The 26,994-nt window shown below is 51.2% G+C and overlaps 1 protein-coding gene across 1 annotated transcript in view; it reads left to right on the top strand.

Moving 5' to 3' along the window:
* Positions 1–22,665, top strand: part of HSPB2 (heat shock protein family B (small) member 2) — an 89,121-nt gene extending 66,456 nt beyond the window's left edge. The window contains exon 2 of the mRNA XM_069221350.1: positions 21,989–22,665. Coding sequence (XP_069077451.1) covers positions 21,989–22,434 — 446 coding nt within the window. The 3' untranslated portion in view covers positions 22,435–22,665. The remainder of the gene's footprint in view (positions 1–21,988) is intronic.
* The last annotated feature ends 4,329 nt before the right edge of the window (positions 22,666–26,994 follow it).

Raw genomic sequence — 26,994 nt, 5'->3', positions numbered from 1 at the left:
TGCAATTTGAAAAGTTTTCTAAATTCTTAAAAGACCTGCTAGGGCCTTGTGTTAGATCCTGTTTAGCATTTCTTTTAGAGCTTAAAAGTTTGTAAAAGTTTGAATTAGATTCTAGAACCAGTTGTAGATTCTTAAAAAGTATTCCAACTTTTAGAAGCAAAATGTCTAGCACAGATGTGACTGTGGTGGAACTCGACACCACACCTTACCTCCATCTTAAGATGAGGGAGCTAAGGTCACTCTGTAAAATAAAGAAAATAACAATGGGCCCCAAACCTACCAAAATACAGCTCCAGGAGCTTTTGGCAGAGTTTGAAAAGGCCAACCCCTCTGAGGGTGGCAACTCAGAGGAAGAGGATAGTGACTTGGAGGAAAATTCCCCCCTACCAGTCCTATCTAGGGAGAACAGGGTCCCTCAAACCCTGACTCCAAAAATAATAGTCAGAGATGCTGGTTCCCTCACAGGAGAGACCAACACCTCTGAAATCACTGAGGATAACTCCAGTGAAGATGACCCCCTGTTAGCCAGGATGGTCAAAAGATTGGCTTTGGAAAAGCAGCTCCTAGCCATAGAAAGGGAAAGAAAAGAGATGGGCCTAGGTCCCATCGATGGTGGCAGCAACTTAAATAGGGTCAGAGATTCTCCTGACATCCTAAAAATCCCCAAAGGGATTGTAACTAAATATGAAGATGGTGATGACATCACCAAATGGTTCACAGCTTTTGAGAGGGCTTGTGTAACCAGAAAAGTGAACAGATCTCACTGGGGTGCTCTCCTTTGGGAAATGTTCACTGGAAAGTGTAGGGATAGACTCCTCACACTCTCTGGAAAAGATGCAGAATCTTATGACCTCATGAAGGGTACCCTGATTGAGGGCTTTGGATTCTCCACTGAGGAGTATAGAATTAGATTCAGGGGGGCTCAAAAATCCTCGAGCCAGACCTGGGTTGATTTTGTAGACTACTCAGTAAAAACACTAGATGGTTGGTTAACTGGAAATGAAGTGTGTGACTATGTTGGGCTTTATAATTTGTTTATGAAAGAACACATTTTAAGTAACTGCTTCAATGAAAAGTTGCATCAGTATCTGGTAGACCTAGGTCCAATTTCTCCCCAAGAATTGGGAAAGAAGGCAGACCACTGGGTCAAGACTAGGGTAACCAAAACTTCCACTGGGGGTGACCAAAAGAAAGGGGTTACAAAAACTCCCCAGGAGAAAGTGGGTGACACTAGAAACAAAGAAAAAGAGTCCTCTGTAGGCCCCCAAAAACCAGAACAGGTGGGTGGGCCCCAAGACACAACCCAAAACAAAGGTGGGTACCAGGGTAAGAACTGGGATGCCACTACGGCATGGTGCCACAACTGTAAACAGTCTGGGCACCACACCAAGGACACTTCTTGTCCCAAAAACAAACCCCAGAACAAAATTCCAGGGGTAACCAGTGTAGCCATGGGAGATGACTCCTCAGATGAGGAGGTCTTCATAGCCTTCAACTGGAAACAGGGCCCAACAGGTGAGTTGGAGATTCCAGAGGGAAGTAGACACTTCCACCACCTACTGGTGAATGGAATCCCAACCACTGCCCTGAGAGACACTTGTGCCAGTCACACTATTGTGCATGACAGGCTGGTGCTCTCGAACCAGTACATCCCAGGTGAGACTGCCAGGGTAAGAGTTAGCCTAGACAGGGTCACTAAGAGGCCTGTGGCTTTAGTGCCCATAGAAGTGGGTGGCACTCTTAGCTGGAGAAGGGTAGTAGTCAGTACAGACCTCCCCCTTGATTGTCTCCTTGGAAATGACTACCCAGAGGTTAGTCAGAGCCCAAGAGAGGAACTGGTCCAGTGCCAGTCCTCTCCCAAGGATTCTGGAAATCCTGCCTCTGCAGTAAATGCAAGCAGGCCCCAGAAGAAGAAGAAAAGAAAACAGAGTAGGAGGGGTGGACAACCTTTAGCCAAGGTTACAGCAAGCCAGGGAGATTCTGCTCCAGTAGGGGAGAACTCCAAAAATGGCCCTGATAAAGTCCAACCTGACCCACAAGAAGTCCTGGCTAGTCAGGCAACTGTTAAACCTGAGTGGGTGGCTCCTCAGCTAACAGAAGAAAGAGTGGAAGAAGGGTGTTTACTACAAGATGTGGTAACCCCCCACTCCAATACAGCAGACAGGCAACCTGAACCCAAAGAAGCCTGTAACTTAGCCCCTTCCCTTTTAGGTGAAGAGCTAAAGGTGTGGTTCTGGGCACTGACAGCTGTCAGTGGCCTCTGCTGGGTGTTAGCCTTTATGGCTGCACTATCCTTAGCATGGTGGTCTGACCCCATGCCAAATAGCAAGTTAGGCCCCCTGACCCTATTGGTCATGGTGGGGTTACTCCAGCTCTGGGTAACCTCTCTGGGTAAGCTAGGGGTGACCCTGGCCAAGATAAGGTTAGCAGAGGTGGACACCTCTAAGACCAAAATAGAAAGAATGGGTGGAGACATTGAAGAGGCAGACAAGAGGCAATTCAGACTAGGTCCTATCACTGTGGAAGTGGGTCAGTTCCCCAAAGGGAATGACCTGAACAGAAGGATGTAAGGCAGAGTAGGCCCTGCAACTAACCAGCCTATTTCTCCTACTCTTCCTCGCCTGACAGACTAGGAAGACTCTCCCAGCTTGGGCTGAGTCTCCTGGCCTGTAGGCTGGGGGGGGCTTGTGTAAAGAAATGGCTCCCTGTTGCAGTTACCCCCCACTTTTTGCCTGATACTGATGCTGACTTGACTGAGAAGTGTGCTGGGACCCTGCTAACCAGGCCCCAGCACCAGTGTTCCTTCACCTAAAATGTACCATTGTATCCACAATTGGCACACCCTGGCATTCAGATAAGTCCCTTGTAACTGGTACTTCTAGTACCAAGGGCCCTGATGCCAAGAAAGGTCTCTAAGGGCTGCAGCATGTCTTATGCCACCCTAGAGACCCCTCACTCAGCACAGACACACTGCTTACAAGCCTGTGTGTGCTGGTGAGAACAAAATGAGTAAGTCGACATGGCACTCCCCTCAGGGTGCCATGCCAGCCTCTCACTGCCTATGCAGTATAGGTAAGACACCCCTCTAGCAGGCCTTACAGCCCTAAGGCAGGGTGCACTATACCATAGGTGAGGGTACCAGTGCCTGAGCACTGCGCCCCTACAGTGTCTAAGCAAAACCTTAGACATTGTAAGTGCAGGGTAGCCATAAGAGTATATGGTCTGGGAGTCTGTTTTACACGAACTCCACAGCACCATAATGGCTACACTGAAAACTGGGAAGTTTGGTATCAAACTTCTCAGCACAATAAATGCACACTGATGCCAGTGTACATCTTATTGTAAAATACACCCCAGAGGGCACCTTAGAGGTGCCCCCTGAAACTTAACCGACTATCTGTGTAGGCTGACTAGTTTTAGCAGCCTGCCACAAACCGAGACATGTTGCTGGCCCCATGGGGAGAGTGCCTTTGTCACTCTGAGGCCAGTAACAAAGCCTGCACTGGGTGGAGATGCTAACACCTCTCCCAGGCAGGAATTGTCACACCTGGCGGTGAGCCTCAAAGGCTCACCTCCTTTGTGCCAACCCAGCAGGACACTCCAGCTAGTGGAGTTGCCCGCCCCCTCCGGCCAGGCCCCACTTTTGGCGGCAAGGCCGGAGAAAATAATGAGAAAAACAAGGAGGAGTCACTGGCCAGTCAGGACAGCCCCTAAGGTGTCCTGAGCTGAAGTGACTCTAACTTTTAGAAATCCTCCATCTTGCAGATGGAGGATTCCCCCAATAGGGTTAGGATTGTGTCCCCCTCCCCTTGGGAGGAGGCACAAAGAGGGTGTACCCACCCTCAGGGCTAGTAGCCATTGGCTACTAACCCCCCAGACCTAAACACGCCCTTAAATTTAGTATTTAAGGGCTACCCTGAACCCTAGAAAATTAGATTCCTGCAACTACAAGAAGAAGGACTGCCTAGCTGAAAACCCCTGCAGCGGAAGACCAGAAGACGACGACTGCCTTGGCTCCAGAAACTCACCGGCCTGTCTCCTGCCTTCCAAAGATCCTGCTCCAGCGACGCCTTCCAAAGGGACCAGCGACCTCGACATCCTCTGAGGACTGCCCCTGCTTCGAAAAGACAAGAAACTCCTGAGGACAGCGGACCTGCTCCAAGAAAAGCTGCAACTTTGTTTCCAGCAGCTTTAAAGAACCCTGCAAGCTCCCCGCAAGAAGCGTGAGACTTGCAACACTGCACCCGGCGACCCCGACTCGGCTGGTGGCGATCCAACACCTCAGGAGGGACCCCAGGACTACTCTGATACTGTGAGTACCAAAACCTGTCCCCCCTGAGCCCCCACAGCGCCGCCTGCAGAGGGAATCCCGAGGCTTCCCCTGACCGCGACTCTTTGAACCTAAAGTCCCGACGCCTGGGAGAGACCCTGCACCCGCAGCCCCCAGGACCTGAAGGACCGGACTTTCACTGGAGAAGTGACCCCCAGGAGTCCCTCTCCCTTGCCCAAGTGGAGGTTTCCCCGAGGAATCCCCCCCTTGCCTGCCTGCAGCGCTGAAGAGATCCCGAGATCTCTCATAGACAAACATTGCGAACCCGACGCCTGTTTCGACACTGCACCCGGCCGCCCCCGCGCTGCTGAGGGTGAAATTTCTGTGTGGATTTGTGCCCCCCCCGGTGCCCTACAAAACCCCCCTGGTCTGCCCTCCGAAGACGCGGGTACTTACCTGCAAGCAGACCGGAACCGGGGCACCCCCTTCTCTCCATTCTAGCCTATGTGTTTTGGGCACCACTTTGAACTCTGCACCTGACCGGCCCTGAGCTGCTGGTGTGGTGACTTTGGGGTTGCTCTGAACCCCCAACGGTGGGCTACCTTGGACCAAGAACTAAGCCCTGTAAGTGTCTTACTTACCTGGTTAACCTAACAAATACTTACCTCCCCTAGGAACTGTGAAAATTGCACTAAGTGTCTACTTTTAAAACAGCTATTTGTGAATAACTTGAAAAGTATACATGCAATTTTGATGATTTGAAGTTCCTAAAGTACTTACCTGCAATACCTTTCGAATGAGATATTACATGTAGAATTTGAACCTGTGGTTCTTAAAATAAACTAAGAAAAGATATTTTTCTATAACAAAACCTATTGGCTGGATTTGTCTCTGAGTGTGTGTACCTCATTTATTGTCTATGTGTATGTACAACAAATGCTTAACACTACTCCTTAGATAAGCCTACTGCTCGACCACACTACCACAAAATAGAGCATTAGTATTATCTATTTTTACCACTATTTTACCTCTAAGGGGAACCCTTGGACTCTGTGCATGCTATTCCTTACTTTGAAATAGCACATACAGAGCCAACTTCCTACATACCTCCACTCCATTCCCACGATGGGACCCAATCAGGATAAAGTACATGTTGATGACTCAAGTGTCTTCTTTTCCCCATTTAATATGCAATGGGGCCTCTGCTGAATGATCTCCAGCTCGATTTCTGCGGCCATGATGTTCTCATTCACAGGTGTTCACTCCTTATTTCTCTCTCCAAAGCACTTAAAACGAGAAACGTTCATATGAGAAACATAAACAACAGATGCATTCAATTAACATTGCCGGCCACGGCTTCACTCCTGTAGCGAGAAAAAGTTAAAATATGAGAAGGAGAGATGGCAATTGCACAGCAGCCATTTTAAATTGATGCCTATATTAGCTATGGATAACTTTGACATTGTTATCACGAAGTAAAAACATTTGCATGTTGCATATTAATGTAAATCTATGTGCAAAGCAATTAATTATGAAAAATGTTTATCAAATGGAGCCCATGTGCTAGTGTGCAACACAAATATTACCCTGTCAATGGAATATCGGTCCTTCAAGCATCAATGAGGCTCCATCCTTCCACCAAGCACTTAAACCGACCATCACTTCAGTCATCTCTGGGAAAGGGAGACAATGGGGGTGATTCTAACCCTGGCGGTCGGTGATAAAGCGGCGGCCAACCCGCCAACAGGCCGGCGGTCCAAAAAATGGAATTCTGACCCTGGCGGGAACCGCCAACACAGCCCGCCACATTAACACTCCGACCGCCACGGCGGTACAAACAAACAGCGCGGCGGTCACCGCCAACAGACAGGCGGCAGACAATGTACCGCCCACACTATTATGACAGGCCAATCCGCCACCTTTTCCGGGGCGGGAGCACCGCCGATAAAAACACGGCGGAAACAGACTACGAACGGGAAAACGCTCACCTCTACGCACTCCACGAGGAAGGAGGACAGCATGGAACCCGAATTAAACATCCTACCTGCTCTCGTCTACCTGCTCATCTACCACGAGTACGAACGCCGGCGCAGACGACAACGGTGAGTACTGCACCTACGACACACGGGAGGGGGGAGGAGGAAAGGTTACGGCACACACATATGCGACCCCCAACCCCCCAAACTATGTACACACCAATGCAGAGCAACAAGTCACAGTGACACCACCCAAACCCCCCAGAAAAATGCAAAGACATAATTAAATTGTGAATAAAAGTTTATGTACAAAATAGGCTCTGAAAAGTAATGGTCAACTAGCCAAATAATCAATATCAAAAGAATTCCATATACAGTGCAATGGATAACCGAGGCAATTAGTCCTGCACATCAAAAGAAAATCGAAGTGTCCGTGGGCCAAAGTGTAACAACACAAGGGCAAAGCCCACACAGGAGACCTGAGTCCTCTGGAGAGAACACTGCAGGGGCATCTGATGAAAAAACTACAGGCACCTCAGGGGGAAGGGAAGGGGGGGCACCACAGCCACATGAGTCCACGACGCCAGATCCACGAAGGGGCCACCATGCCTACTGTGCCATCCTGGGGAGTGCAAAGCCACAGTCTCTCAAGTCTCTACAGTTGGTGGGTTGCCCACTGTTCCATCCTGGGGAGTGCAAAGCCACAGTCCATCAGGTGGATTACAGTCTCCACTGGTCAAGGAGGAGGCATGGTGGGCAAAGTGAACCGTTAACAGTGCATGCAGGAAGGGCCCAGCGGAGCGGTGCTTGAGACGGCGGGGCCCAGCGGAGCGGTGCTTGACAGGAAGGGCCCAGCGGAGCGGTGCTTGACAGGAAGGGCCCAGCGAAGCGGTGCTTGAGACGGCGGGGCTCAGCGGAGGGGTGCTTGACAGGAAGGGCCCAGCGGAGCGGTGCTCGAGACGGCGGGGCCCAGCGGAGCGGTGCTTGACAGGAAGGGCCCAGCGGAGCGGTGCTTGAGACGGCGGGGCCCAGCGGAGCGGTGCTTGACAGGAAGGGCCCAGCGGAGCGGTGCTTGACAGGAAGGGCCCAGCGGAGCGGTGCTTGAGACGGCGGGGCCCAGCGGAGCGGTGCTTGACAGGAAGGGCCCAGCGGAGCGGTGCTTGACAGGAAGGGCCCAGCGGAGCGGTGCTTGACAGGAAGGGCCCAGAGGAGCGGTGCTTGAGACGGCGGGGCCCAGCGGAGCGGTGCTTGACAGGAAGGGCCCAGCGGAGCGGTGCCTGAGACGGCGGGGCCCAGCGGAGCGGTGCTTGACAGGAAGGGCCCAGCGGAGCGGCGCTCGAGACGGCGGGGCCCAGCGGAGCGGTGCTTGACAGGAAAGGCCCAGCGGAGCGGTGCTTGAGACGGCGGGGCCCAGCGGAGCGGTGCTTGACAGGAAGGGCCCAGCGGAGCGGTGCTCGAGACGGCGGGGCCCAGCGGAGCGGTGCTTGACAGGAAGGGCCCAGCGGAGCGGTGCTTGAGACGGCGGGGCCCAGCGGAGCGGTGCTTGAGACGGCGGGGCCCAGCGGAGCGGTGCTTGACAGGAAGGGCCCAGCGGAGCGGTGCTTGACAGGAAGGGCCCAGCGGAGCGGTGCTTGAGACGGCGGGGCCCAGCGGAACGGTGCTTGACAGGAAGGGCCCAGCGGTGCTTGAGACGGCGGGGCCCAGCGGAGCGGTGCTTGAGACGGCGGGGCCCAGCGGAGCGGTGCTTGACAGGAAGGGCCCAGCGGAGCGGTGCTTGACAGGAAGGGCCCAGCGGAGCGGTGCTTGAGACGGCGGGGCCCAGCGGAGCGGTGCTTGACAGGAAGGGCCCAGCGGAACGGTGCTTGACAGGAAGGGCCCAGCGGAGCGGTGCTTGACAGGAAGGGCCCAGCGGAGCGGTGCTTGAGACGGCGGGGCCCAGCGGAACGGTGCTTGACAGGAAGGGCCCAGCGGAGCGGTGCTTGACAGGAAGGGCCCAGCGGAGCGGTGCTTGAGACGGCGGGGCCCAGCGGAGCGGTGCTTGACAGGAAGGGCCCAGCGGAGCGGTGCTTGAGACGGCGGGGCCCAGCGGAGCGGTGCTTGACAGGAAGGGCCCAGCAGAGCGGTGCTTGAGACGGCGGGGCCCAGCGGAGCGGTGCTTGACAGGAAGGGCCCAGCGGAGCGGTGCTTGAGACGGCGGGGCCCAGCGGAGCGGTGCTCCTCTGCACGGCGGGGCCCTGTTCAGCGGTGCTCTTCTGCACGGCGGGGCCCTGTTCAGCGGTGCTCTTCTGCACGGCGGGGCCCTGTTCAGCGGTGCTCTTCTGCACGGCGGGGCCCTGTTCAGCGGTGCTCTTCTGCACGGCGGGGCCCTGTTCAGCGGTGCTCTTCTGCACGGCGGGGCCCTCTTCAGCGGTGCTTTTCTGCACAGCGGGGCCCTGTTCAGCGGTGCTCTTCTGCACGGCGGGGCCCTCTTCAGCGGTGCTCTTCTGCACAGCGGGGCCCTGTTCAGCGGTGCTCGTCCAGTAAGTCAAGGGAGCCAGACCTGGCCTGGACTCCCTGCTCAGTCGCCCTCCGACCGTGCTGTTGCTGGACCCTTCGGTGACGGAGTCCTGGGCCCTTTGGTGTCCTCCCTAACACCCGGAATGGGGCTTGTGGGCCCCTCCTGCTCCACGCTCCTGCTGGCTGACTTCTCCGCCCTGCTGCCCTTTCGCTCCTTAGATGGGGCTCTCGGGCCCTTGCCTCCCCTAGATGTTGTGGCTGGTGAAGTGGGCGAACTTTGCTCCTTGGGGGCAGCCGTGTCAGTCCTCTCACGGCGGCCCTTTAGTTTCCTGGTCCTCTTGCCTGGGGGGGGGCTGGCTGTCCCCTTGCTGCTGATTGAAGTGTCACTGCTGGCAAAGGGTGGACTCCAGAACCCATGCACCACAGTGACACTCGAAGCTGGGCTGGTGGTGGCTGAGGTGCTCTTGGGACTCTTTGCAGATGGAGGGGGTGGGTCAGTGGAGGGAAAGAGGTCAAGATTAGCCAGGAAAACTTTTTTAGGACCAAGGTAAAAGGTAGGAGAAGTGGTGATGGGAGTGGAGGAAGAGGATGTGGTTGTAGGAGAGTCAGGTGTGCTGTCTTTGGGTGCAGGTGCTTGTGCTGGAGGCTGTCGTGAGGTGGATGGCTGTTGGGTGGGTGTCTGCCTGCGTTTGTGTGTCTTGGAAGAGGGGGTGACAGACACAGTGGGAGAGGACACAGGGGACGTGTAAATGGTAGTGGGGGTGGTGACTGCACGTGTGCGGGCTGTACTGGAGGGTGTGCTGGTGATGGAAGCACTGGCTGATGGTGGTGTGCATGCAGGTGTGAGTGTAGACGTCACAGGGAGGGAGGAGGGAGACGAGGAGGAGGGGGACACAGAGGTGGTAGTGACTGTTGGAATGTCTGCATCTGGGTGTTGCTTGCGTGAATGCTTGTGGGTTCTGTGGTGCTTGTGTCTGGATGAGCTGCCCTTGGGTGTTGAGGTGTGTGCAGGCTGGTCTGATGGTGTGGATGGGATAGGCTGAGGAACAGGAGACAGAGACAGGGTGGAGGCAGTCAGAAGAGGGAGGCTGGAAACAGGGACAATGGCTGCCGTCAGTGCTGAGGCCAGAGCATTGAACGATCGTTGATGGGCAGCCTGACCCGAATGAATGCCCTCCAGGTAGGCATTGCTCCGATGCACCTCCCTTTCTACCCCCTGGATGGCATTCAAAAGGGTAGTCTGCCCAACAATGATGGTCTGAAGGAGGTTAATGACCTCCTCACTGAGGGCAGCAGGGGTAACAGGGGCAGGGGCTGAGGTGCCTGGGGCGAAGGAGACGCCCGCCTTCCTGGGCGAGCGGGCACGGAGCGTAGGCTGAGGGGCTGCTGGGAGGGCGGGGCTGGTGCGCTGGGTGGCGGCTGTACCTGTAGAGGCGGGGGGCCCGGATGTTGCCGCCACCGCTAGGGAGCTCCCATCCGAGGACGTGTCGGTGTCGCTGGTGTCACCACCGGTCCCCGTTGTGGTGCTCCCCTCGCCCTCCGGATCACTGGTGCCCTCGATGTCTGTTCCTGGTCCCACCGGGGCCTTGTGACTTGCAGCTCCCTCGTGCTCCGATGCCAATTCTCCTCCGCCTGATGATGCTAATGCACACATGCACAAGAAGATGAAGAAGAAGGGTGGGGGGAGAAAAACGAAGACCAGGTTGAGTGCATGCAATGTCAACACCGTTGGCGGAGAGGACAGACACAGGAGCCTCATGCACTAAGCCGCGCATTCGGGGCACACTACTCAGTACTTCTGACTAGGACAACAGGTCTAGAGACGACAAACGCGCACATGTGTGATGCTGGACCATCGATAGCTGTACTTGTCACCCTACAGAGGTGGGGGCCGGGAGCACAGGGCCATGCCTAAAGGAGAGGACTACACTACAGAAAGCGCCCTGGCCTAATGTCACCCACAACCCTCCTCCCCCACCCAGACGCCTCTACTGCGCAGAGAGATAGCAGAATGTGCTGATACTCACCCCCTTGTGTCTGCTGTGATGTCCTCAAGCGCCCATCCAAATCAGGGTAGGCCACCGCCAGGATCCGGGACATCAGGGGGGTCAGGGTACGACTGGCACCCCTCCTAGGTTGGGAGGCCATCCCCAGCAGTGACTCGGCGGTCTTCCTGGTCCCGCGGCGGATGTCCTCCCACCTCTTGCGGCAGTGGGTGCCCCGTCTGACGTGGACCCCCAGGGCCCGGACTTCCTTGGCGATGGCACGCCAAATGTCCGCTTTCTGATGGGCGCTGACCTATTTGACATGTACAGAGTGGGAAGGAAAAATTCATCAATTTTCTGCATGTTAGATGCGATTGGCCCACCCTCCCCAACCTTGCCATATGGCACATGCTCTCATCTGTCGTGCGTTGCACTCCTCATTCGCCCCCCACCCCACCAACTTACATCCACCCCACTCCACACAGGCATAGCCCATTCAATGTGCACCCAGTGTACTTACCTGTTGGTCTGGAGGACCGTAGAGTAACGCGTACTGGGGGAGGACCCCATCCACAAGTTTCTCCAACTCCTCAGACGTGAAGGCAGGGGCCCTTTCCCCAGTCGCAGCAGCCATTGTCACTTCCAGACCGAGGTCACAGCAGCACTTGCAGTATAGGTCCTCTCCTGTGGATGATCAGGTCTCGAGTGGTTAAGCAGATAGAAAATGGCGGTCACGCCCGCGGCGGTGCGTACCGCGGCGGAGCGTCCCGCGACCGCCGGCGCACCTCGTCATTGGCTCCTGAAACCCATAGGCTTCAATGTTAGCCAATGCGGCTTCGTATAGCGGTCTTCGACCGCCTACCGCCACGGTGGGCCACGCCAGTGCATTGACCTCACATCCCATTGTCCCACTTCACAGGTCAGGCAGCCGCCATTTCAAGGGCCCACATGGCATAATTTGTACTGCGTCACACAGGCCTAGGCCTTGCATTGCCACACATACACGCCTTTCAATACATAGATAATCGTGTGCTATGCATGCTGTGGTGAACATACCTGTGATTTGCTTGACTCTGTGCTCCATGTTGTCCTTCCTAGGCACCGTCCGCTGGGACTTGCGAGGAGAAGGATGAATCCTCGCGTGTACCGACCGCTGGTGGACCTGTCGACAATGGAAGAACGCCATATCATACTACGATACTGACTTGACCGAGCCACTATGCATGAACTGTGTGCCCAGCTGGAGCCAGCCCTGATGTCCCCCATCCGCCAACCCACAGGAATTCCCCCTCTAGTGCAGGTTCTGTCAGTCCTCCATTTTTTGGCAAGTGGCTCATTCCAGACAACAGTGGCCATGTCATCTGGAATGTCTCAGCCTATGTTTTCAAAAATATTGTCTAGAGTGTTGTCTGCCCTGACGAAACACATGCGGAGCTACATTGTATTCCCTGAGGAGGTTGATTTGGCCACTGTGAAGGGTGATTTTTATGCCCTTGGACATATCCCCAACATAATTGGTGCCATTGATGGGACCCATGTGGCTTTAGTACCCCCAAAAGACGATGAGCAGGTGTACAGAAACAGGAAAAGTTACCATTCTATGAACGTCCAGGTGGTCTGTTTGGCTGACCAGTACATCTCCCATGTGAATGCCAAGTTCCCTGGGTCAGTGCATGACGCGTATGTGATGCGAAATAGCAGCATCCCTTATGTGATGGAACAGCTACAGAGACACCGTGTGTGGCTAATTGGTGACTCTGGTTACCCCAACCTGCCTTGGCTATTGACCCCAGTGAGGAATCCCCGGACCAGGGCAGAGGAACGCTACAATGAGGCCCATGGGCGAACTAGGAGGCTCATAGAAAGAACCTTTGGCCTCCTGAAGGCCAGGTTTAGGTGCCTGCATATGACAGGGGGATCCCTGATGTACTCACCAAAGAAGGTGTGCCAGATCATCGTGGCCTGCTGTATGCTTCACAATCTGGCATTGCGACGTCAAGTGCCTTTCCTGCAGGAGGATGGTCCAGATGGTGGTGTTGAAGCAGCTGTGGAGCCTGCGGAGAGTGAAGAGGAGGAAGACGAAGAGGACGACCCAGACAACAGGGACAGAGTTATCCAACAGTATTTTCAGTAGCACACAGGTAAGAATCACCCACGCCATTTAACATTTACTGAAAGCACCCTGCATCTTTACTTTGTGTATTTCCCCCCAGTTCTTTTAAACTGATGTTTGATTTTCCCTTCCCTTTTCAGTGCTGTATGACCCACTGCGTGACTTCTGCTTGGTTAGCCCATGGACTAATGCTTATTGACATCGGTATGTTGTCATCACAAAAATAACAGAACATTATTGATCAGTTATGTGTTATACATTTGTAAATAATACAGGCTGACTCCTGAATGATTTCAGTGCAATGAGTGATTTATTTTTAGTGCTAGATATTGGTACATGATATTAAAAAGGTGATGGGTGAGGGTGGAGTTATGTCCATGGCAGAGTCCAGTTCTCGGTCGCACAGGTGCATTGTCCATATGCCTGTGGAAGGATGGAGCAGGGGCAGTTCAAGGTTGGACAGGGTGACACTGTGGGACAGTGGAATGACATCCGGGGGGATATTAGGCTGGCGGGGGTCTTGGCATCCTACTCTGTCTTCCTTTGAGATCTCAGGTTCCTCTTGCGGGGTGGTTGTTCTTCAGCAGGAGGTGGGGTTCTGGTGGGCCGTCGTTTTGTGGGGGCCTCCTGACCACTAGCGCCGGCAGAGGTGGTAGGCTGTTCCTGGCTAGTGACAGGGGCCCTTTGTGGTGCCACATGGTCCCGCAATGTGGTTTCTATCCGGTTGAGGGCCTGGACTATGGTCCCCATAGCGGTAGCGATGTTCCTGAGTTCATTGCTGAACCCCATGTACCGTTCCTCCTGCTGTGCCTGGATCTCGGTGAACCTGGCCAGTACCGTCGCCATCGTCTCCTGGGAGTGATGGTATGCTCCCATGATGGTGGTGAGGGCCTCTTGGAGAGTGGGTTCCCTGGGCCGGTCAACCCCCTCTGGCACAGCAGCCCTCCCAGTTGCCCTGTTTCCCTGGGCCTCTGTCCCCTGGACGGTGTGCCCACTACCACTGCCCCCAGGTCCCTGTTGTTGTTGGGGTGTTGGGTCAGCCTGGGTGCCCTGTAGTGGCGGACACACCGCTGATTGACGCGTCCGCGAGACAGAGGCATGGGCCCGCTGGGTGGGAGCTGTGCTGGTGTTCCCAGAGTGGGTTGGGTCTGCTGTGGCCTGTGTCTGTGTGTGGGGAACCGACTGTCCAGAGGTCCCCGATGGTCCGGGCTGGTCATCAGGTTCTAGGTCGACAGAGCTGCTGTCCTCGCTGGGGGCCTGTTCTGGGGGTGGAATGGACAAATCTGGACCCTCCGTGGCGGTGTGTTGGCGTTCGGGCCCTGCAGGGGTAAAGGAGTATGGTTATTGTTTCTGTGTGTGCCATGGCGTGCATTTTGAGTGCCCTTGTCCCCCAGTGCTAGCATTCCCTTGTGGGAGGTGTTGTGAGGGTGGTGGGGGGGAGGGTGTATGGGTATGTGCAATGGTCATGCTTTGGTGGTGGCTGTCTATGGTTTGTGTTGGCATTCAGGGGTTGGTGTTGTTTAGGGTGGGTTGTGCTGGTGAGACATTGGCAGGGAGGTTGTGTGCTGGGGGGTTGAGATTGGGGGTGAGTGGGGGGGTGGCATGCTGGTGGTTGGGTGGGGTGAAGTAGTTGAGATTCGACTTACCAGAGTCCATTCCTCCGTGTACTCCAGCGAGGCCATCAGGATGCAGGATGTTTACCACCTCTTGCTCCCATGCTGTGAATTGGGGTGGAGTGGGTGGGGGTCCGCCGCCAGTCTTCTGCACAGCGATGTTGTGCCTTGAGATCATCGAGCGCACCTTCCCCCGTAGGTCGTTCCATCGCTTTCTGATATTGTCCCGATTTCTGGGATGCTGTCCCACAGCGTTGACCCTGTCTACGATCCTTTGCCATAGCTCAGCCTTCCTTGCTATAGTGGTGTGCTGCACCTGTGTGCCGAAGAGCTGGGGCTCAACCCTTATAATTTCCTCCACCATGACCCTGAGTTCTTGGTCCGAGAACCTGGGGTGTCTTTGGGGTGCCATGGGGTGGTGTGGATGAGGTGTGGGGTGGGGTGGTGTTTGTGGTGATGTGCGTGGTGATATGTGGTGATGTGTGCGTAGATGTGGTGTGGGTGATGAAGTTGGGTTCCTGTGTGTGTTGGGGTTTTCGATTGCTGTGCTCGCTCTCTCTATCTCTATCGCCTTCTCTCCGATTTCCAACTAGTGAGGGTTTGTGGGTGATGTGGGTGTGTGTTTTATAGTTGATTGGATGTGTGGGAGTGTTGTTTGTATGTGTGTCAGGTGTGTGTATTTCAAATTGTCCAATGTGGCTGTGTTTTGGAGCTGTGTGTGTATTTTTACCGCGGCGGTGTGTACTGCCAATGGAATATCGCGGTTGAAAGACCGCCGCGTGGATTCGTGGGTCAGAATGGCATGGGCGTGTTTGTGTTGGCGTGGCGGTGGAGGTTTGGTCATCTCCAGTTTTCCGCGGCCCGCTGATGAGGCGGCCTTCCTTGGATGTCGGATTGTTGGCGGTTTCACAGTTGGTGGTCAGAATGACCGTGGCGGTTTACCGCGGCGGTAGAATGGCGGACTTCTGACCGGCGGTAAGGGCCTTTTACCGCCGAGGTCAGAATGACCCCCAATGTGTCTTTGACTACATCAATCATGCATCTTCACCCAAAACACAGAGAGGGATATGTATCAATGATGTCAGTTGGTTAGTCTGGCCCTCCATGAACTCAGTTTCAGAAATATATAGAATATATGCACACAAAAACAGTACTAGGTTCCCACCCTGTTGTCACCCAATCAACGCATATCTACCCACCATATCCCCATCAATCTGCATAGTGTTCACCACAAAGGAGATCCCTGGTCCGAGGTTGGAAACAGCATACCTCTTCACTTTTTCCAGTTGTACGCTCTCAGTTTCCATCAAAATAGCATTTGGACGAAGGGCAAAGTGAACATTCCTTCTTCTTAAGTAGCATACGTCCTAGTGGCAAGTCCTTAACATTCTTTATCATTTTATTGCATGTACTACAGCAAACTCGGGAGACAACACAACAACTCTCCTTCTGACTATTCATGGATCCTTGGGAATACACAACTCCCCAATACAATGTGATTCACCACACCTGAAGGGTAACATCATGGTCAAGAATTTGAATATTTCTCTCCTCCTTCCTGAAAATAACTTACAGACACCCACAAGAGCCTTTTGGAAACAACTCATCCAAAACCAACACATAGGTAAACAGGAAATACAATTGTCTCGGTCTGTGGGTCAAACATTTAATAGGAAATGTACTCATAAAGACTACCTCAGATCATTGCTTGATGCACCACATAAGAAGCAAGGCGTATACATGTAATTAGACATCTGAGATTCAACACAGGTGCAGCCGAAAAGCATTGTTTCTAAAACTGGTTTAATGATATGATCATGTCATCTGCTGTCATGGGCATAATGTTTGGGGTCACACTCTTATCTGTTCCCTATTCTTCATTATTAATCACAGCCCCTAGTACTGTTGCATCAGAGTCATTTGGTGCTACTACAGTGAACCTATCCCTTCAGTTTGACACAGTAGTTACTGCTGCATTTCTTTCAGCTGATGTTGAGTTTTTGAAGGTGTCCCAAGATGGCCCCATCTTCTCTTGCAATTTCTCCTTCTCTTGTGCTTCTTTTGCTGATGTTCCTGATTATCTACTGGCCATGGAAGAAATCTAGCTGCAGGAGAAGACTAAGGCAACATAAGGACACATTCCAGAGTGATGGAATTAGAGGCCACTTGGGGCAGTCCTATCACTGAGCCATGCATCTCTGCACATTTCCATGTTTGGGCCCTTACCATGTTCATGACGAACTTTTATTTGTGCATTGCTTCATTTTGAGCAGCCTTCGGCATCCCCCACTTGGTATTTGTTAGACCTGTCAGCCTTGGGGTGGTCTTCCCCAAAACATTTTGCCTTTTTCTCTCCCTTTTTGCTGGCCTTAGGACTTTGTGCACTTTACCATTGCTAACTTTTGCTTAAATCAATTGTGCTCGCTCTCCTAATCATGGTAAAAGTGTCTTATACCTAATATGCATATTTAATTTATCTTTAAGTCCCTTGTAGAGTTGCAACCATATACCCAAGCCCTGTACATTAAATGCTACTAGTTGACCTAAATCACATACTGTGCCACCCACTTATCAAGCCCTCTAAAATCTGTACAGGCTTGCCATTGCAGCCTGAATGCAGTTTTAAACTGATTTGGCAGCATAAACCATTTGCCAAGCCTTAAACTCCCATGTTATTCCACCGAGGTCATCCGTAATGTAGGCCCTAGGTAACCCATATGGCATGGTGCATTGTAATTAAAAGACTGGATTTGTACTTTTAAGTTTTACATGATCTAGGAGTGAAAAAGCCCTAAATGTATTGTCACTCCTGTGAAGCCTACTGATCTCATAGGATAACATTGGCTTATCTTATTACATTTAATAAGTGCTAACGTTTGATTGGGAACAGGTGAGTATTTCATGTTTGGTATCTATGAAATTGTAATTACAAATCCTGCTTAATGGTAAAGTCGGATTTTACATTACAATTTTGAAAATGACAACTTTAGGAAATTGGCATTTTCCTTCCCTTTGTCATTTGGTGCTTACAACCTGTCCTAGGTCGCATGACTGGATGTAGTTGTCAGCTGGACTTTGTGAGTTCCTCCCAGACAGTCACACAATAAAGGGATTAAGGGGGTCATTCCGAGTTTGGCTGGCGGCGGGCGCCGCCAGCCAAACGGGAACCGCCAGAATACCGCTGCGCGGTCAAAAGACCGCTGCGGTTATTCTGGGTTTCCCGCTGGGCTGGCGGGCGACCGCCAACAGGCCGCCCGCCAGCCCAGCGGGAAACACCCTTCCACGAGGAAGCCGGCTCCGAATGGAGCCGGCGGAGTGGAAGGGGTGCGACGGGTGCAGTAGCACCCGTCGCGAATTTCAGTGTCTGCTAAGCAGACACTGAAATTCTAAGTGGGGCTCTCTTACGGGGGCCCCTGCAGTGCCCATGCCATTGGCATGGGCACTGCAGGGGCCCCCAGGGGCCCCACGACACCCCATACCGCCATCCTGTTCCTGGCGGCCGAAACCGCCAGAAACAGGATGGCGGTATGGGGGTCAGGATCCCCATGGCGGCGCAGCAAGCTGCGCCGCCATGGAGGATTCCCCTGGGCAGCGGAAAGTCGGCGGTACACCGCTGACTTTCCGTTTCTGGCCGCGGCTGTACCGCCGCGGTCGGAATGCCCAAAGGAGCACCGCCAGCCTGTTGGCGGTGCTCCCGCGGACCCCGGTCCTGGCGGTTTTTACCGCCAGGGTCGGAATCACCCCCTAAGTGTGCCTGAGTGAGCCATCTGCTGGCAGTACGTGGGGCGGGGCTAGGCTCAGCCCCACTTGTGACTAAATAGGATGTCCTCTACCTTCCCACAAAGGGTTTATCACCACTGCAATGTCCCTGCATCCAGCCTGAAGCCAGGGCAGGGGAGTCGGGAAATTCCAAGCACTTCATGGAGAAACCTCTATAAATGTCTCCTACTTCAAATAAGGCACCAGGTATAAAAATATGGCAGTTCACTTTATGGACTTATGGATGGACTCTCAGTGGACTGCCTGCTGCTGTGGCCTGCTATGTACTCCACAAGAATGCTTTGCTGCACCTGGAAGGACTGCTCTGCTGCCTGGAGCCTGCCTTGAACCTTTGGAAGCCACCTTGCTGCTTGAGCACTGCCTCTTCAACTGAGCCCAGGAATATCAGTGTGACTTCAACGTCTCCTGTTCAAATCTACAGGGCCATAACAGGATCTCACTGTCTTGAACCCACACCTGCACCCAGATTGAGAGAATCTTAACCCACAGGTGGTGCTCCTCAGGTCCTGGTCCTTTGGTTGTGGTGTTGAAGGTGCCCACATACCCAAAATCCAAAACTTGGGATTTGGAAAATATTTGGCTAAAAACGGCTCTGAGAATCGAGAAAAGACCGTGACCAACCTCTTTATCTCTCTGTCCAAGGTGCATTGCTGGTAAGCCTGACTTTGTGGCTGCTCCAGCTACGTTCTTCTCTGCAGCAGCAAATAATGTTCACTAGCCCTTCCCCAAAGGGGTACCTGTACTCCTGGAACTCTTGTTGACTACAGCCTCCTGCCTCGTACTGCTGGTGATTTTCAATTGCCAAAAAAGTGACTTAGTCCAAACGTAGAAATCTTCACCACAACTTCGTCCAGCGGCACAATGACGCTCCCTCCTTGGACACCGCCTGCAGTGTTACCCCGCTGAACTTTACCTTCTCAGAACTTTTTCTTTAAAATGTCTTCTAATTCCAAAGGCAAGCGCCGACCAGACCTAATCCACTTCTTGTCTCTGACCCACACTCCCTCAGATTTGTGCTGTTTTGGTGTCAAATATATATTTTTTAATATACTATACTTGACTAAATTGGTGTGGGATTTTTGTTCTGTTATCTTTTCACTTTATTACAGATTATGAGGGTCATTCTGACCCTGGCGGGCGGCAGGAGCCGCCCGCCTGGCGGGAACCGCCAAATGGCCGCTCCGTGGTCAGAAGACCGCGGATGCCATTCTGGCTTTCCCGCTGGGCCGGCGGGCGACCGCCAAAAGAGGGCCCGCCGGCCCAGCGGGAAAGGCCCTGCAACAAGGAAGCCGGCTCCGAATGGAGCCGGCGGAGTTGCAGGGGTGCGACGGGTGCAGTTGCACCCGTCGCAATTTTCACTGTCTGCTAAGCAGACAGTGAAAATCTTTATGGGCCCCCAGGGGCCCCACAACACCCGTTCCCGCTATCCTTTTTCTGGCGGTGAAAACCGCCAGAAACAGGCTGGCGGGAAGGGGGTCGGAATCCCCATGGCGGCGCTGCAAGCAGCGCCGCCATGGAGGATTCCCCCAGCCGGGGGAAATCCGGCGGAAAACCGCCGGACCCGGCTGGGCGACCTCGGCTTCACAGCCGCGGTCGGAATACAAAATGAAGCACCGCCAGCCTGTTGGCGGTGCTTCAGCCGGCCTCCACCCTGGCGGTCATAGACCGCGAGGGTCAGAATGAGGCCCTGTGTTGCACAAATACTTTACACCTTGCCTCTAAATTAAGCCTAACTGCTTTTGTGCCAAGTTACGAGAGGTTTAAGCACCGGTTAATTTAGTGAATTTTTTGGTTCACCCTGATATAGACTGTGGCTGTTGCTTGAACAGGGGTCCCCCTGTCCCCCATCAAACAGAAGCCCGATTTCTCACAGTACACAAGAACCTGTGGGCTCACTACTTGTTTCTGCACATCTGAGACATTCATTTTCAAGGTGATTAGTGTTGAGTCAGTGCACTTGGCTTGTGTAGTATGCAATCAGGAGCCCCAAGTCCAGGGCACCTGTATCAATTTTATTTTCAGGATTCAATAGATACAACAGATATTTAGGTTTTCCTGTTACAACAGATATAAGGCACTGTAGTCCACTACAACACTGAGTCTTTTCTAGCTGCAGACAAGCAGTGCTAGGGGGTATGTATCTGGGTCCTCCAATATATCCACCAGCAAGTTCAAGCCTGGGCTGCCGCAATGGCACCCCAACAGCTGCCCAGCCATAGCCTGCCCATCCACCCATCAGCAGACCAAGTAGCAGCTCAGTACATATTTTAAACATTAGAGGGGGTCTTGCACTCAGCCACATCCATCAGTACTGCACCCAGCAGTGCCCACTTGTTGAGAACTCACCTCATTCACTTCCTGTCCAAAACATCACAGCTCCCTAGATCCTGAGAGGCCCTCCAAACTAATGTAGTTCCACTCCAGCTTGTACATCAGGCATCCAAACAGGTGAAAACCACCCACTCATTCCTCCACAGTGCTTCCCTACTACATCCAGAGCACTAGTTGCTGTGCCCCTGATCACTGGGCTCCCCTTTGCCCAGCTTCACAGGTAAAGCTCTCCTATGGTGCACCTATATTTACAAGGTCTTGCAAAGCCACCTTGCATGGCTCTTCATGGTCTTGTTAATATTCCCCCCTTTTCACATAGAACTGTGCATAAATGGGGTGCTCCATAAATGTTTCTGTGGGTGTTCACACGCAACACCTATGGCACCTGACAGAATCTGACGCATTCCTAGATTTACAAGACTGGAAAAGCGTCTGATTACTATGCCACCTCAGGGGTGGCATTAAAGTGGAGCAATGGGAGAAATACCATGATTTCTCCCCGTTTTTCCACTTTCTATGTCTGCTGCATTCTACAGTACACATAGAAAGAGGAAACACATAAATGATGGTTTATCTGCAGGAAGATTTCCCTTCCTGCACAGAAACAATAATCCCTGCAACGCAGGCACCCTTGCGCCATAGTGCAAAGGTGTCTGCATTGGTGCTAGGCAGCAGTTTGTGTGCCAGTGCAGGGAAAAGTACAGGGATGCTTTGTAATTCTGTAAATACGACGCAGCCCGGCACTTTCAAAATGACGCAGCGCAGCACAGCACATTAAGTTGGCTTGCAGCACCACATTGGGTAATTTCTTCCTAAATGAGGCTCCAAGTATTTATAATGCATTTATTGGAAGAAAGAACAATTCAAAAACAGGATGGGGAGCAGAGGAGCTAATGACAAGCACTCCTTATGCTGTTGGCAGTTTGCCACACCCCTTAAAACTGTAGTTTAAATGACATGATGATAGAGAGTTTCTTTGCCCCGAGATGTGATAGAGTGTGATTGTTTTTTGTTTAAATTTAAACATGTGATGGAGCATTTTCACCCTCTCTTTAAACTAGGTGATGTCACAGAATGTCTGGGTCTTACCACTGTGAAAATGCCTTTCTGGGCACAGGGGCTTGTTTACACGCCCTGTAAATAAGTCCCATAGTTTCTTGTCTTGCCTTACTTTAAATTGTATGACGTTATAAAGCTTCAGTATATTGTCACGATTTATATGTGATGCTGTCATGGAAAGGTTTCAGTGTTTATCCACTGCCTAAATTAGATGATGTCCCAATATTCATGTATTTCTAGCATGACATATATATCCACTATCAACATGATACTATTAACGGTGCACGGTGAATGTGAGTACTCAAACGTTGTACTCAAGGAGAATTGTTTTTACTAATGATTATGATATATTTTGCTCTTTTAAGGTTTGTCTCCTGAAGACATTCTTGCCCCCACTTTGTATCACGGCTATTATGTCAGACCCAGAATCAAGAAGCAGGAGGAGCGAGGCTTCTCCGAGATCAACAAAAGTGACCACAAGTTCCAGGTATTCCTTGATGTGTGCCATTTCATGCCTGATGAGATAGCTGTCCGTACAGTGGACAACCTGCTCGAGGTGACGGCTCAGCACCCACAGAAGCTCGACCAACATGGCTTCATCTCCAGAGAGTTCAGCAGGACCTACATCCTGCCCATTGATGTGGATCCACTGCTGGTGAAGGCCACACTCTCCCATGATGGGATTCTGAGTATCGAGGCTCCCAGGCAAGGCACGGAAGTTCAAGCTAAGATCCATCCTGTGAAGGTGGAGCTCCAACAAGAACAAAAGAGTAAGGGCCCTAGCCCTGGTGACAAAAATGAAAGAGATTGAATATAGTGGGATTTGAAGAATTGGCAAGGATTGCAAGGGGTCTAGGATACCACCAGTAAATACCTTTCATGTGTATTCCATAGCAAGACTGAGCTCCAGCAAATGGCAGTAATCTTACATTTGGTATTAAGTCCATTTAGAGACTGTTACCCAACCTTTGGATGCATGAATTCTCATTATGAACCTTGGTGAAGCTGTTCTACCTGAAATTAATAAAACATTATATGCCCATCCACAGAAAGCCAGACCCTCATTGTCTGCTATTTAAGTAACCGCACTCACTCTTTCTTGCTTGTTTTTCCATATACATTTTTTACCTCAGCCGTTATTTGCATTCATACAATGTGTTTGTTGCTGTTTAATTGCTTTGTTACTCTGGTGTTTAATACCTATTGCCAGCCTCATCTCTCAGGCTGGCCCAGCTCAGGTGGCAGGACCTAAGGCATGTCCCAGAAAGGCATCCAGTTGCAGTGACTTTGGTGGCAAGGCACTACAGGGACAAGGCAGAGTGGGCACCAATTAGTTATTGACCATCTTAATTCTGTGTGGGGTTTCACTTGACCCCACACAGTAGTAAGATGGCCAATAACTAATTGGTTCTTCCATTTTTTACCGCCACATGATCCCACTAGCGGGGATCACACAATCTCATTAACCCAGACAACAGTTTTAAGGGACTGATACTATGCTTGAAATATATTTAGATAAGCCTCCTAACAGTGTATGGAACAAAATAAACAGTAAAGTCCTTTATGTCGTGTGTCCCTACACATAATGTGCTAATACAAATCTTGACATGATTGCACACATCGCATTCTGCCAATTATTCACTATGAAACAATTGAATATAATACACCAGACAAACAGATCACCTAACACCAAATACAGTGACATCAAACTACATTGACTCCATCCAACAAGAATCAAATGGCTGTTAAAGGCTTACAAACTAGGAAAACGTTACAGGATTATCTGAAATAAACAAGGGCGCTATACACAGGCCTCTAACGTAACACAGGCTAACGTAACACCAGGGGCGTAATACAGACCCCTGTAACTCATGTGGCACAATGTGGTCCAACTCCGTAAGGGGTCCCCCTCGATCCTAAGGAATATTTGTAAGATATGGGAGAATCGGGTCCCCTTAACACATTCTGCACGGGGGCATCAATTTGCATTACACTACTACATAACACAACGTAACTTGATGCAACTGCTGGCTTTTAATAGATCCAAAATGAAAGCTATAGCACTAGTAATAACAACCTGAACAACACTTCTTCCCAATGAACATAACATTATTGGCCAGAAAGGGAATCAGTATCCAGTGTCTGAAATTTGGGGATCATTTTTGAAAAACCACTCAAAGTATCAGTGCCACACACTGCTGTAACCCTAGATGCAGTTCAGCAGAGAGCAGCTAGAGGAACCTAATAACTTGAGAGATCACATGTGCTGTGTCTTGAAGGCACTCCATTGCAGAGTAGAATTTATCATTCTGTGCTACATCTTCCAGGCATGGTCTTAGGGAACCACCTATTTGTTCTATGAACAGAAACAAACCTATTTATTGGTCTATGATGTTATGTCACTTGTAGAGTGCTGCTGATCACCCGTGAGGGCCTCCAGGTGCTGAGGACAGTAGGCCTCCAGTGGAGTAGGGTGAAGGGGGATAGATCATGACTGTTTCATATGGAAGAGCCATGTCTTGAGGTTCCTTGGAAGTCCACTGGTGAGTGTGAGGTTCTAACGTATTGTGGGACATCGTTACAGGTCTTGGTGGCAAGATCTGAGAAGAAGCGTCCTCCGCATCTGGCCTTCTTGATGTGAGGAAGGTGCGCTCTTGCCTGGAAAGGAGATCGAATGTGTCTGGTGGGTTGGTAGAAGTTGAGGCAGTGGTTGAGGTACTCTGGGCTGATGTTGTGGAGAGATTTGTAGGCGTGGGTGGGTAGCTTGAACTTACATCTTTCCTGTACTGGGAGCCAATGGAGATTAGTGAGGAGTGGAGAGATGTGGTTATTTGGTGAGATGTTCTGGATGAGTCTGGCAGTGGCATTCTGGATGGTTTGGAATTGGGGTAGAATGGGCTGAGATTCCGAAGTAGAGGCCGTTTCCTTATTCAAGTCTGCTTGTCACGTGAGCCTGGGTGACTGTCTGTATGGTGTTAAGTGTGATTCACTTGAAAATCTTGCCTAGCATTTGCATGATGTGGAAGAATGATGAGGTGATGCGTTGATCTGTCTGCTCATGGACAGGTTGGTGTCTAGGATGATCCCTAGATTCTTTGCATGGTCTGTAGGGGTAGATTGGGGTCAAAGTTTGGAGGGCTACGAAGAGACATCCCAGGAGGAGTTGTTGTTGCCGAAGATAAGACTTCGGTTTTGTCTGTGTTGTGCTGGAGGCAGTTGTTTTTCATTTAAGCAGTGACATCGCTCATGTAGTTGGTGAAGTGTGCTTTGGAGGTGCTGGTTGAATCAGTAAGGGGGAGGATGAGCTGGGTGTCATTGGCACAGGATACTATGTTGATGCTGTGGGCTCTGACGATGTCTGCGAGGGGCGTCATGTAGACTTTGAAGAGTGTTAGGCTGAGCGACGATCCTTGAGGGACTCCACAGTTGAGTTTCTTGTCTTCTGAGGTGTAGGGGGAAGTCTAACTCATTGAGTTCTGTCCATGAGGAAGGAGGATATCCACCTGAGGGCCAATCCACAAATATGCAAGTGCTGAAGGTTTCTGATGTGTGAGTTGTGGGTGACTGTAATGTCAGCTGGCTGTAGTTTCTCATGAATATCACCCATGACATTGCCCATGTTGCCTGTCTCTACACATCTGAGGTCCCTCAATCCTGAGTCCATCAACTTGTAATGCAAAAGTGCCATGCTCTCCTTGTCCTCTCATAGTGAAAACACCTAGCGTGAAAGCAGGAAGCTTGTGGGATCTAAAAGGTGAGTCACAACACCTGAACAGGCAAGGATCCAGAATCTCCTTCATTCTGCAGCTCATCCATAGTCCAATTCTCACTCCTTTCGAACAAACCACAGCTCCAGAACTTGGAACGCCCATATGGATTCCAAAGGAGAGTCCATCTGCTGAACCTGGCAAAGTTTCTCTGGAGCTGTCCAGAGAGCTGCATAATACAGAACCTAACAGCTGCATGACAAACAGAAGACTCCAGCAATGACACATCTGATTGATTGGTACCACCACAGCAGTGAGCTATGTTTTGCTGATGAAACATGCACTAGTCATTATTGGAATGCATTGGCATTGCCAACACGGCTCTTAAGACGGTCTTGTGTATAACCCACCACTCTAGCTTCATTATGCGGCTCTGACCCTCATGCTGAACACTGAAAGTCTTCCCACATAGAGCCTACTATAAACTCAGTCTCTAAAATCCTCTGCAGAAAAACTAAGTGAGGAATGAAACAATTAATCAGTTAATTAATTCATTATGTATTTGTATAGTGCAACAAATACTCTATCTTGGAGCTTCTGCAGAGAAAACCGCTGTGAAATTAATTAAGGGAATAATCATGTCCTGTTTTTTCCATGAAGGCCAAATAGTTGGAGTCCATTCTCAGGTTGACTAGCATTTTACTTAAAGATTCTACCCAAAGGAGGCTCTTATCTTTTAAACATATCTCTCCTTTACTTTGTGCTTAAATACAACCTTTTTTTTGCTCTGACACTTTGGCATGACTCTCTGAACCTCATATACAACACCAAAACTCTTCATGCTCATGCCCCCGTATACTCACACACTGTAGCAATCATGCACATCTAATGGTATGTTATGTTATTGCGTTTTATATAGCGCCAAACTACCCGGAGGCTTCGTGGCGCTGAGAAGGACACTAGCCTCATAGCAAGCAGGAAAATACTGAATCACAAGGAATTAAAATTAAAAAGCTAGGTTTTAATGGCTTTCCGAAATTCCAACTCCTGCCTAGTCACCCGGATGTTGAGGGGAAGCGATTTCCACAGTTTGGCTCTGTGGTATTACAGCGATCTACCACCCCATCTTGCTTTTTTTACTTTGGGGAGCGCAACTAAGGCTTTGGAGGAAGATCTTAGAGCTCTAGTGGGGGCATAGAATGAAGCTAGAGTTTTCAATTGATGTGGGCCCCTATTATGCAGGGCTCTGTGAAAAATACACAAACTCTTTTCCCTACTGGCAGCCAATGCAGGGTGGTCAAAGCTTGCTTGGCCGATGTATGCTTTGGCATATTAAACAGTAACCGAGCAGCCGCATTTTGTACTGTTTGCAATTTCTTAATCACATATTCCGGTGAGCCCAGAAAAAGACTATTACCATAGTCAAGCCTAGATAGAATAAGGGCCTGTACCGTAAGTCTTCTGGCCAGGGGGGGAAGCAAGCCCTTAACCTTTCGGAGTAACCTTAATAATCCAAAACAGGAGGCGGAGAGCATCCTAGCTTGGTAATGGCGTGTGCTTTCTCACATTGTAGGGTTGTCCAAGAAACTAAATTGAGCTAAAAGTAGAATAAGTAGGTTGTTTTCAGTGCTTTCAAATCATTAGTATGGACCTCAGTATTTGCT

This window comes from Pleurodeles waltl, chromosome 3_1, assembly GCF_031143425.1.
Source record: "Pleurodeles waltl isolate 20211129_DDA chromosome 3_1, aPleWal1.hap1.20221129, whole genome shotgun sequence".
In the NCBI taxonomy this organism is placed as follows: domain Eukaryota; kingdom Metazoa; phylum Chordata; class Amphibia; order Caudata; family Salamandridae; genus Pleurodeles; species Pleurodeles waltl.
Note: the sequence above shows the minus strand (reverse complement) of the source record. Positions and strands in the feature narration are given on the sequence as shown.